We start from the raw sequence: 13337 nt of genomic DNA, 5'->3' as shown, positions 1-13337 counted from the left end.
CAGGATTTAGATGTTTCAGAAAGGACAGGGAGGGAGGCAAAAGAGATGGGGGCTTGGCACTGTTGATCAGAGATACTGTCACAGCTGCAGAATAGGAGGAAGTCATGGAGTGGTTCTCTACAGAGTCTCTGTGGTTTTTTTATAGACCACCCAATAGTAACAGGGACATTGAGGAGCAGATAGGGAAACAGATTCTGGAAAGGTGTAATAGTAACAGGGTTGACATGGTGGGAGATTTTAATTTCCCAAATATCGTTTGGCATCTCCCTAGAGCAAGGGGTTTAGGTGGGGTGGAGTTTGTTAGGTGTGTTCAGGAAGGTTTCTTGACACAATATGTAGATAAGCCAATAAGAGGAGAGGCTCTACTTGATCTGGTATTGGGAAATGAACCTGGTCAGGTGTCAGATCTCTCAGTGGGAGAGCATTTTGGAGATAGTGATCACAATTCTATCTCCTTTACCATAGCATTGGAGAAGACAAATTAGGAAAGGGTTTAATTGGAATAAGGGGAAATACGAGGCTATCAGGCAGGAAATTGGAAGCATAAATTGGGAACAGGTGTTCTCAGGGAAAAGTACGGCAGAAATGTGGCAAATGTCAAGGGATACTTGCGCGGCGTTCTGCATAGGTACGTTCCAATGAGACGGAAAGGATGGTAGGGTACAGGAACCGTGGTGTACAAAGGCAGTTGTAAATCTACTCAAGGAGAAAAGAAAAGCTTATGAAAGGTACAAATAATGAGGTAATGACAGAGATCAAGAACATTATAAGGTTAGCACGAAGGAGCTTAAGAGTGAAATTAGGAGGGCCAGAGGGGGCCATGAGAAGGCCTTGGTGAGCAGGATTAAGGAAAACCCCAAGGCATTCTACAAGTATGTGAAGAGCAAGAGGACAAGATGTGAGAATAGGACCAATCAAATGTGACAGTGGAAAAGTGTGTATGGAACCGGAGGAGATAGCTGAGTTACTTAATGAATACTTTGCTTCAGTATTCACTACGGAAAAGGACCTTGGCGATTGTCGGGCTGACTTACAGCAGATTGAAAAGCTTGAGCATATAGACATTAAGAAAGAGGATATGCTGGAGCTTTTGGAAAGCATCAAGATGGATAAGTCTCCAGGACTGGATAAGATGTACCCCAGGCTACTGTGCGAGATGAGGGAGGAGATTGCTGAGCCTCTGGCAATGATCTTTGCATCATCAATGGGGGCAAGGGAGGTTCCGGAGGATTAGAGGGTTGCAGATGTTGTTCCCTTATTCAAGAAAGAGAGTAGAGATAGCCCAGGAAATTATAGACCAGTGAGTCTTACTTCAGTGGTTGGTAAGTTGATGGAGAAGATCCTGAGAGGCAGGTTTTATGAACATTTGGAAAGGCATAATATGATTAGGAATAGTCAGCATGGGTTTGTCAAAGGCAGGTCGTGCCTTACGAGCCCAATTGAATTTTTTGAGGATGTGACAAACACTTTGATGAAGGTAGAGCAGTAGATGCAGTGTATATGGATTTCAGCAAGGCATTTGATAAGGTACCCCATGCCAGGTTTATTGAGAAAGTAAAGAGGCATGGGATCCAAGGGGACGTTGTTTTGTGGATCCAGAACTGGCTTGCCCACAGAAAGAAATGAGTGGTTGTAGACAGGTCATATTCTGCATGGAGGCTGGTGACCAGTGGTGTGCCTCAGGGATCTGTTCTGGGACCCCTTCTCTTTGTAATTTTTATAAATGACCTGGATGAGGAAGTGGAGGGATGGGTTAGTAAATTGCTGATGACACAAAGGTTGGGCATGTGTGTGGAGGGCTGTCAGAGGTTACAGTAGGGTATCAATAGGATGCAAAACTGGGTTGAGAAGTGGCAGATAGAGTTCAATGCAGATAAGTGTGTGGTGGCTCATTTATGTAGGTCAAATATGATGGCAGAATATAGTATTAATGGTAAGACTCTTGGCAGTGTGGAGGATCAGAGGGATCTTGGGGTCTGAGTCCATAGGACACTCAAAGCTGCTGTGCAGGTTGACTCTATGGTTAAGAAAGTATACGGTGCATTAGCCTTCATCAATCGTGGGATTGAGTTTAGGAGCCAAGAAGTAACGTTGCAGCTGTACGGGACCCTGGTCAGACTCCACTTGGAGTACTGTGCTCAGTTCTGGTCGCCTCACTACAGGAAGGATGTGGAAGCTATAGAAAGGGTGCAGAGGAGATTTAAAAGGATGTTGCCTGGATTGGGGAGGATGCCTTATGAGAATAGATTGAGTGAACTCGGCCTTTTCTCCTTGGAACGATGGAAGGTGATAGGTGACCTGATAGAGGTGTATAAGATGATGAGATGCATTGATCGTGTGGATAGTCAGAGCTTTTTCCCAGGGCTGAAATGGCCATCACAAGAGGGCACAGTCTTATAGTGCTTGGAAGTAGGTACAGAGGAGATGTCAGGGGTAAATTTATTACACAGAGAGTAGTGAGTGTGTGGAATAGGTTGCTGGTGATGGTGGTGGAGGTGGATACAATAGGGTCTTTTTTGGATAGGTACATGGATCTTAGAAAAATAGAGGGCTAAGGGTAATCCTAGATAATTTCTAAAGTAAGTGCATGTTCAGCACAGTATTGTGGACCAAAGGGCCTGTATTGTACTGTAGTTTTTCTATGGTCTATGTTTCTATGTTAACATAAATGTAATATAAATTACAGTATACATTACTTGAACTTGAGCATAATAAACAGCAAATTAAACAAGATAGAGACAAAAAAAACTCTACAGTCTGAGGTAATGTTAAGGTTTTTCAGGTTGTTCAAGAACCTGGTGGGACTGGGGAAGAAGCAGTTGTTGCATTGTAATTGAAATTATAATTATATAAGATAAAGGAGCAGTATTACGCCATCTGTCCCATTGAGTCTACTCTGCCATTCCATCATGGCTGATTTTGACCAGCTGCATCACAGTCTGGTATGGGGTGGAGGTGGAAGTGGGGGGGGGGGGCTACTGCACAAAATTGAAATATGTTGCAAAAATTTGTAAAATTAGTCAGCTCCATCATGGGTACTAGCCTCTGAAGTGTCCAAGACATCATTAAGGATTCCCGCCACCAAGGACATGTTGTCTTCTCAATGTTACCATTGGGAAGGAGGTACAGAAGACTGAAGGCACACACTCAGCGACTGAGGAACAGCTTCTTCCCCTCTGCCATCTGATTTCTAAATGGACATTGAACCCATAAACACTAACTCACTACTTTTTAGTTCTGTTTTTTCTTGAATGACTTATTTTAACTATTTAATAAACACATATATACTTGCAGTAAATCAGGTTTTTCCCTATATTTATTTATCATGTATTTCATTGCTGCTGCCATAAAGTTAACAAATTTCACTACATATGCCAGTGATGTTAAATCCGATTCTGATAATCCAATATGAATTTAATAGATTAGATGTTCTTTATAGAAAGCAGCAGAAGGTGAACTTCACAGAAAGATTTGAAACATTTACCATATTACTGTTATTGGTATTTAAAGAGTATTGTATAAACAATGAACATTTAATTACCTGTAATATTGTTTGGATTATCAATAATATTTTTGGAATTTGCCACATGGGCAAGATTCACAGGAAGTATCCTCCTTTCCTCCACAAACTGCAATTGAAAACATAGGGTTAATTGACTTTGGTGTTCACTTAAGACACAGGAGGCTGCATTAATGACGTGTAGCATTTGTGAATTTGTACATTTACTTTTAAAACAGCAAAATCTTGAATTCCAACAGAATTACTGACCCGTGCAAAAACAGGTCCCTCAGACTTTGGAAAGGAGATTTATTAATGCTGTGAACATTACAATTGCTCGTGGAACGTGGATGAACACTCTATAGGACAGGACATAGTTTAGAGGGTCAACAACAAATGGGCCAGGGGCCAAATGTGCTGAACCCTGGTATAATGAACAGATAATCAGTCTAATATTCTGTGAATGTGTTGTTGCCTTTTTTCATGTATTGTGAGTCACAATGACCTAAAGATAAATTTATACATTTCTTCGAATGTGTTCCTGATTTTGACAAGATCGCTCTGTCCATTAGGGAGACCAAATGGAGTATTTCTTGGAGACATTATTAGCAATATTTGCTGGTACTGTGGCATAGCTATTGGTTCGGCTGCCTCACATCCTCAGCAGGCCTAATTCGACCATACCCTCTGGTGCTGTCTGTGTGGAGTTTGCATATTCTCCCTTGGACCACATAGGCTTCTTCCAGATTTCTCTCACATCCTAAAGATGTATGGGTTAATTGGCTCCTGGAAATGTTCCCTAGTGTGTAGGTGAGTAGTAAAATATGAGGGGGGGGGGTTGTTGATGGGAATCTGGGGAGAATAAATTAGGATTACTCATCTTGACAGTTTAGACTCATCAGACCAAGGGACCTGTTTCCCTATTGAAAATCTCTACGATTATAGCTTTTGAAATATATTTCATGAAAAGCAGGTAGGATGTGAAAAATTATGTGGCGGGGGGAATTTTGTACTCGTGAGAGTGTGTCATTCCTTAAATTCAATCTTTTCTTTAGTTCTTAATTAAGACATGGTACCTCTATAGTTGCTTGCTTGTTTTGACTTTTATGAAAATCTATTCTTTGACCTTTTTGGTTATCTTTATAAGGATTTATTTCCCCCTGTCTCCAGCTCTTTTCCTATCTATTTATTTTAAAAATGTTCTTGTACTTTAATATATCTAATTATTTAACTTCCACACAATTTCCTTGTTCCAACCTAAGACACCATTTTCTATCACTGCCAGATAATTCCCAATTGCAATCTTAAACATTCTATTGTGATCACTATGTTCCATTATCTCTCAAGGGATTATGTTAATTTACAGCATAGAGTAAGATCATTCAAATCCTCATGCCCAAGCCTGGAGAAAAAGTCTTCATAAGCCAATGGTACTCATGATCTTTCTGTCACGGGCCTTCTTGCCACTGCTTTTAAGTGGTCATCAACTATTTTGTAAATATAATGGGAGTTACTCAGTGTTCCAGCCTTTTACTATTCTTTATTTTTCTCAAATTGCCATTAATTCTTCTCTCAGATAACTTAAACTCACTAGCTCAGTTAATTGACCTTTTTGCTGAAGGAAATAGATACTTAACTTTTGTTCTGTCTAGACCTGTCTCTCATATTTTTATAAACCTAAGTTAAATCTTCCCTCATTCTCATTTGTGCTAAAGGAAAACTGATCCAGCTTTTACAATTTTTGCAAACAACTGAACATTTTCAGCCCAGACAATACACTTGTCAATCATTGCCCCAGCCTCTCTATCATGATCAAACTTAAACAGTGCTCTGTCTGTGGCCTAATTCAAACTTTTCTGATTTCCACAAGTTCCTTTACCCTCCTGTTCCATGATCCGCCTCTTGCCTAATTTACCCATCGATTCTGCTACAGAGAGCTGTGAAAAGACATTCCACCATCCCGGTTTTGATGCATATTGTGCAGTATTTCTATATTTATCCTGATTGCCTCCCCAAAATGCATTCTTTCACACTACCACAGATTCAATTGCATCTGCTGCTGTTGTGTCCACTTGCCCAGTCTGTTGATTCTGACAGTGTAACACGGAAAGATAAAGAAACACAAAATTAATCAGAAGAAATTTAATTAATTGCAAGAACTTCTACTTACTTGAGGCCTGGGGCACTGGATGGCACAATCGTTAACCCACTTGGCTTCGTATTCAACTGTCCCATTAAATATACATTTCAGGGTAGAATTCTGTAAAGCATTGTAATATCAGAATCAGAATCTGGTTTAGTACCACTGGCTTATGTTGTGAAATGTGTTGTTTTGCTGCAGCAGAACATTGCAATACATAATAATGAAAAGCACAAATTACAATAAGCATAAATTAAATAAGTAGTGCAGAAAAAGAAAAAAAATGGTCAGGTAGAGTTCACGCATTCATTGTACGTTCAGAATGAAGCTTCTTTGAAAATATTTCATTAATGCTACATTTCTGAATGTTTCACTCTAGTTTGTTTAGCACATTTGGTCCAGTCCTGACAATGAAAAAAAACACTCATTGCACATACTTTGGTGGGATCTGAATTTTCAGAGCTGCCCACATCTCTCATGGAGTCCTATAGTTTTTAGACCCAACCTGTCCTCACCATCTAAGGTGTCTATCTGAGCTAGTCCCATTTGCCTGCCTTTAGTCTGTATCCCATAAATATTTGATATCCATATTCCTGTCTAAATGTCATTTAAACATTGTGACTGTACCATATCTACAGCTTCAATTACCCACCACCTTCTATGTCAAAAAGTTGCCCCTCAGATGCTTTCTAAAAGTTTCCCTCTCACCTTAAAACTATGCATTCTAGTTTAGACAATCCTGTCTTGAAAAACTGATTGCAACAATCCACCTCTTTTACGGCTGCCCATAATTTTATATATCTCTACAAGGTTAGTCCTCAGCCTCCTATGTCATGGTCCGAATCGGGGTCTCTTTAAATTTACTTTGTTTATGTTACGATCTGGACTGTTGACTCCCTGTTTCCCTTTGGTTCCCTGTTTTCCCGTGTCCCTCGGCTTTGGTGATTAGAGGTAACTTACTCTCGGCTGAACCGGTAGTTTATAGTCTCCGGCTTTCAGCCGTTCGGTGTGAGAGCATTTGCAAAGTCACCAAAGGTACGGCGTGCCAATGTCATCTGGCCGGAGCAAGCCTAGTCTCTGCCTGAAGCGAGTGCCGGTAATTCGCCTCTCCTCACCGGAGCAACCCTGTCCAGCTACCTCGCCAAAGCGAGCCTGCAAAGTTTCCTCACTGAGGGGGGTCCGTCAGTTAACCAGCCGGAGGGAATCAAGAACCGCTGTCTACTGTTTCCGGGCCGAGTCGAGAGCTCGCCACTACCTGGCGGCATCCAAGTTCCGAGTCAAGTCCTGGCCCTGGCGGTCTGTGATTGCTGTCCTTCCCCCCTGTCTGAATCCCTTCTCTGCCCCTCTCGCCTCTAGCCCTCGTCTGCAGCCCTCGCCTGCACCTCAGTCTAGTTCTATCGCTGGAGCTAGATAGGTACTGTCTGGTGTTCTTTCGTGTTGGTCTTGTATTGTTCTCGCCTCTGTGAGGTAAGTCAGGCCATCTTGCCGTTGCCCAATAGGGGGTCATGAGTCCCGGCCCGATGTCCTGTATCCAAGGAGGGGTCCCGGCTCTCTGTTCTGTGTGTGAGTCCCGGCCCTATGTCCTGTACCCAAGGAGGGGTCTTGACTCTGTGTTCTGTGTATGTGTCCATGGTTCCATGTACCTGCTCTCCCGAGACCGAGGCTCTGTTTTTCCATGTTCCTCCTCTCCCTAGCCCATGTCATGTCCATGCCTGGTTCTGGGGTCCGAGCCCGGGGCAAGACCCAGGTACTGGGTCCTTGCCCAGTCTCTGGCTCGGAATCCATACCCTAGCCTCTTCATGTCGCCGCTAGTCTGGGATCCAATTCTGAGTCCTAGCCCAGACCCCTAGTCCCAGCCTAGTCGTAGTCCTGAGTCCTTGTCCAGTTCGCTATTCCTGCTTCTGCTTTGCTCTCCTGGTATCAAACAATAAACTCAATTTAATTAACCTCACAAGATGTGCCTTGCATTTGGGTCCCCTAATGCTGCCCCATTGTGACATCCTATCCTTCTGTGAAGAGTTTCAGGTTATCTGGCCTCGCCTAATAACCACAGTTCTCCAGTGCTGGTAACATCTTTAGCAATTTTTTTTGCACCTTTCCAGCCTAATGATATCCTTTCTCTATAGATGGGTGATCTGAACTGAGCACAGTACTCCAAGTGCGGTCTCACCAATAACTTGTACTGTTTAAATATGATGTTCCAGCTCTTGTCCTCAGTGCTCTGACTAATGAAAGCAAACGTGACAAATGCTTTCTTCACCACTCTGTCGACCCATGTCACCACTTTCAGAGAACAATGTACCTGTACCCATAGGTTCACCTGATCTACAACACTGTCCATGGTTCTAACATTTACTGCATAAATCCTGCCCTGGTTTAATTTACCAAAATGCAACATCTTACAGATTAAATGCATCTGCCATTCCTTGGCCCACTACAGATTGATTCAGATTCATTTATTTATCACATGTAAATCAAACCATACAGTGAAATGCGTGTCAACAACCAACACAACATACAGATGTGCTGCGAGCTGGATCTGGACACTGTTGTAATCATAGATAACCTTCTTCATCGTTCATTACATCACCAACATCGTCAACAAATGACAGTGGGCCCAGCACCAATCCCTGTGGCACACCACTGGTCACAGGCCTCCAATCTGAATGATAACTCCATAATCACCCTCTGACTCCTTCCACCAAGCCAAATTTGTATACACTTGACCCTAGATCTGATGTGATGTAATTCTCTGGAAAGCCTACCATGCGGGATCTTGTCAAAGGCCTTGCTAAAATCCATGTAGACATTATCTTCCGCCCTACAATCACCAGTCCTCGTTGTCACCTGTCCTGTTCAGAAATCTCAGTAAAATTCTGAGTCATGACTTCCCACATACAAAACCATGCTGATTCTGTCTTGGCAATCCTTACATTTTCAAATGCTAGGAAATCTGCAGATGCTGGAATTTCAAGCAACACACATAAAAGTTTTATGTGTGTTATTTTCAAATGCTATTAGATTCTGCCCCTCAGAGTCCCTCCAATATCTTTCGCACCATCTAACTTGAGTTCCCTGGTTTGCCTCTGTACCCTTCTTAACAAATGGCACAATGTTGGCCTTCCCCCAGTCTTTCAGTACCTCAGCCATTGCTAAAGATGAATCTCTGACAGAGCCTCTGCAATTTCCTCCCTACTTTCCTACAATGTTCTCAGGCCTCGTGGATTCATCCACCTTGATATGCCTCAACACTACCAGCGTCTCCTCTGCTGTAATGTGAATATGTTCCAATACATGGCAATTTATTTCCTTTAATTCCTTAGCTTGTATGACCACCTCCACAGTAAAGACAGATGAGAGATATTCACATAACAACTGGCTCCTCACATAGACATTTGGCCTTCAGGGAATTAGGTTTTCCCAAGTTACTCGTTAACTCTTATTATACAGTAAAATATCTTCAGATTTGCCTTTATTATCTGCCTTCTTAAGTGTACTCCAACATCAGTTGTGCTCCTGAAGTAAGTCACTTGTGCACAGCTGCATATACATGACATATGCCTCCTTTTTCCTGACCAGTGTTTCAATATCCTTCATCATCTGGGGATTCCAAATACCTTGAATGTTTCAGGTGCTGTGATCATTTGCTCATTCCCAGCCTGTCTTCCTCAGAATCTGGCTCCTGGATTATAGTAGAATTTAGATTATCTTCAGACCCTCGTTACCCCAAAATCAGGCCAACAGATTGCAGCCTAGTGCTTCTTATAAACCCAGATTCACTATAGAATCAGAACAGGGGGAGCCCATGTTACCATCAATATGCTAGCTACTTCTAAAGAGCAATCTAATCAGTTCTATTCCATAGCCCCACTCTTTCCTCAAAGCCCTGAAATGTTACTCTCATTCTATTATGTATCCAATTACCTTTGGAAGGCCCCTACTGTAAATATTCACTTTACCCATCATTCCTCCTTAGATGCAGGATCATATGAGCTTTTACCCTCATGGTGGTAAATGCGGGTTCTTTTTTAACATTTAAAAATAAATTGGACAGATACATGGATGGGAGGTGTATGGAGGGATATGGTCCGTGTGCAGGTCAGTGGGACTAGGCAGAAAATGGTTCAGCACAGCCAAGAAGGGCCAAAAGGCCTGTTTCTGTGCTGTAGTTTCTATGGTTCTATGGTTCCATGGTGAACACAAAATATTCTGCAGATGCTGGAAACCCATGGCCTAATTATGAAGTGCCGTCATGGCTTTGTCCATGTCTTACCAACTTAATTGGGTTTCTTGACAAGGTGACGAGAGAGGTTGATGAAAGTAGGACAGTGGATGTTGTCTACATGGATTTTAGTAAGATGTTCGACAAAGTCCCTCATGGGAGGCTAATCCAGAAGATGAAGATGCCTGGGATCTGTTTGGATTCAGAACTGGCTTGCGCATAGAAGATGGAGGGTAGTAATTGAAGGCACTTATTTGATCTGGAGGTCTGCAATTAGTGGGACCTGTGCTGGGACCTCTGCTGTTCGTAATGTATATAAATGACCTGGATGAAAATGTAAATGGGTGGGTTAGTTAACTTGAGGATGAACAGTGTGGAAGACTGGCAAAGGATACAGTGTGTTATAGATCAGGTGCCGATATGGGCAGAGAAATGGCAGATGGAATTTAACCTAGATAAATGTGAGGTATTGCACCTTGGTAGGGCAAACACAAGAAGACAGTACACTGTTAACGGCATGACCCTTAACATTGTTGCTGAGCAGAGAGATCTTTGGGTCCAAGTTAATAGATCCTTGAAAGTGGTTACTTTAAGAAGGCTTAAGGAATGCTTGTTTTTATTAGTTGAAACATTGAGTTCAAAAGTCAAGAGGTTATGTTACAACTTTATAAAACACTAGTTAGGCCATATCTGGAGTATTGCACACAGTTCTGTTGTCCCACTATGGGAAAGATGTTGAGGCTTTGGAGAGGGTGCAGAAGAGATTTACCAGAATTACCAGAATTTACCAGCCCTGACGAAGGGTCTCAGCCTGAAACGTCGACTGTACCTCTTCCTAGAGATGCTGCCTGGCCTGCTGCGTTCACCAGCAACTTTGATGTGTGTTGTTTACCAGAATGCTGCCTGGTTTAAAGGGAATATGAAGCTAGCCAAACTTGGGTTATTTTCTCTGGAGCAGCAGAGCTGAGGGAGATCTGACAAAGGTTTATAAGATTATAAGAGGCATAGATAGAGTAGACAAGGAGCATCTTTTTCCTCAGGAAAAAATGTCTAATACCAGAGGACATTCTTTGAAGCTGAGGGGGTAGGTTCAAAAGGAATGTGAGGGGTAAATTTTTTACTCAGAGAGAGGTGGATGCCCTGGAATGTGTTGTTTGGTATGGTGGCAGAGGGAAATATATTAGAGGTTTTTAAGAGACGTTTAGATAGGCACATGGATGTGAGGAAGATGGAACATATGGACATTGTGTAGGTATGAAGGATTAGTCTTTTAGGGAACTTTGATTTACTTTTTATATGGTTTGACACAACATTGTGGTTAAAAAGGTTTTTCCTGTGCTATACTGTTCTATGTTCTCAGGCTGAAAGAACGATGCTTCATGTTCCACCTGGGTATCCTCTAAACTGAAGGCATGAACATCAATTGCTCCAACTTCCAGTAATTTCTCTCCTTCCCCCTTCTCTTTTTTTTCCATTTCTCATTCTGGCTCCCCACTTACCCCTTCTCTTCTCCTCTCCTATCAGATTCCTTCTTCTTCAGTGCTTTTCCACCTATCAACTCCCAACTTCTTACTTTATCCACCACCCATCTTCCCCCTTCACCTATCACCTGCTAGTTTGTACTATAATCTCTCCTCCCAACTTCTTACTCTAGTTTATCTCCCCTTCCTTGTCAGTCTGAATGAAGGGTTCCAGTCTGAAACATCGACTGTTTATTTCTCTCCATAAATGTTGCCTGACCTGCTGAGTTCCTCCAGCATTTTCTGTGCGTTGACCGTACGATGGTCCCCTTGCCATAAGCACAAGAGATTCTGCAGATGTTGGAAATCCGGAGCATCACACAAAATGCTGGAGGAACTCAGCAGGTCAGGCAGCATCTGTGGAGAGAAGAAAACAGTTGACATTTTGGGCCGAGACCCTTCATCAGGACTGGTGGGTAGCTCTTTTTACAGAGTATTAAGGGAAGTATTTCTGATAGAATGCTGAGCAATCAGCAGATTTAGAAAGCAGTCAGCTTCTAACTTGCGTAAGGACAGCCTTGGAAGACAGAGTTCATCGTGCTCAAAAGCTAGAGGAACCACTGAAACAGGAAATGGGCTGTTAAATAATCAGAACATCTGTGAGCAGCAGACATTTGTTTTCAGTCCAGATAAAGAGTCTCAACCCACAACATAGGACAGTCCACTTCCTCCACAGATGTTGCCTGACCCATTGAGTTTCTCCGGCTTTTTGTTGATTGCACTTGTTTTGAAGTGTAGCCTATAGAGGAAAGGAAGTATCAAGCAATGGTATTTATGATTATTCCACCTGGGTAGCCTCCAACCTAACAGCAGGAAGATTGATTTCTCTAGCGCTGTGCCACAGGATACCAGGCTTCTGGGCCACTGATGTATGTTTGAACACCATACATCAAGTAAAAACTGGAACATATGGCCGACGCCCGTAATGCTGACCATAAACCCTCCAGAACATCATTAAGCCCCGTTCCAGCTCATAAAATGTCACTGAGGGTTGAACATCTGTCACCTTTTGACACCAAATAAACATTAGAATGAGAAAATCAGTTAACCTTGCCAATTATGCCTGTTCTGTGAATGAATTAATTGAAGTGTAGGAGGGGCACTACCCCAGTAAGTAATAAATTTCAGGATTTTAGCTCAGCATTGAAACACAGTACAGGTTTGTGTCAGGATGGTGTGAGCTTTGGAAAGGAATTTGAAGGGACAGTTCCAACATGCAGTGATTATTCAAATAAAATCTCTACACAGTTAAAAGTAATTACTGTTCATGTAGTTATTGGGAATGAAATAACTTTTCCACTTACCTCAATTTATCTGTTGAAAATGTGGCAAGTTGCTTTGTGTTAGTGACCCACACTTTGGTATGTTTTCTAGACTCTGGCTTGATTGCTCATCGTCTTTCTCCCCTTTCCTTCCTCCATCACTCCTAACTATCACAGGTCAGGCAGCATCTATATAGAGGAATAAATAGACTATGTTTAGGGCCAAGAATCGTCACCAGGACAATAATGTCTTAATGAAGATTCCCGGCCCAAAACATTGAATGTTTATTCCTCTCCGTAGATGCTGCTTGACTTACTGGTTTCCTGTAGCATTTTGTGTGCCTTCCACTGGACGTCCAGCATCTGCAGAATCGCTTGTGTTTACTGCTAACTACCACCTGGTTCTACCCTTACCCTTACCCTGATGATGCTGCATCCTCCAATGTCGCCAACTCTCCCAATACCAGCCCAATCCTCCATACACTCATCACTTATCTTGCTACCTCTGAAGATCTCTCAGCCCCTCTACACTTCTCATTACCCTACAGTTCTACATTCCCTTGCTATATTTGCCCTTCTCAAATGCACACCTCACCTTTGAGTTGCATTTACACAGTACCTTTCACAGCCTCAGAGACACCAGTCATTGAGTGAAATCATTGTTGTAATGGGGCAGACACCCAAACATGCACAC

General features: G+C 42.4%; 1 protein-coding gene across 1 annotated transcript in view; it reads right to left on the bottom strand.

Annotated features, from left to right (window-relative positions):
* The window catches only part of plxnc1 (plexin C1), a 343692-nt gene that overhangs the window by 62684 nt on the left and 267671 nt on the right, over positions 1-13337 (bottom strand). The window contains exons 10-11 of the mRNA XM_072241163.1: positions 5670-5759; positions 3542-3629 (exon numbers count right to left, since the gene is read on the bottom strand). Coding sequence (XP_072097264.1) covers positions 3542-3629; positions 5670-5759 — 178 coding nt within the window. The remainder of the gene's footprint in view (positions 1-3541; positions 3630-5669; positions 5760-13337) is intronic.

The sequence above is a fragment of the Mobula birostris genome, chromosome 23 (assembly GCF_030028105.1).
Source record: "Mobula birostris isolate sMobBir1 chromosome 23, sMobBir1.hap1, whole genome shotgun sequence".
NCBI lineage: Eukaryota > Metazoa > Chordata > Chondrichthyes > Myliobatiformes > Myliobatidae > Mobula > Mobula birostris.
This window is presented reverse-complemented; position numbering and strand designations above follow the sequence as displayed.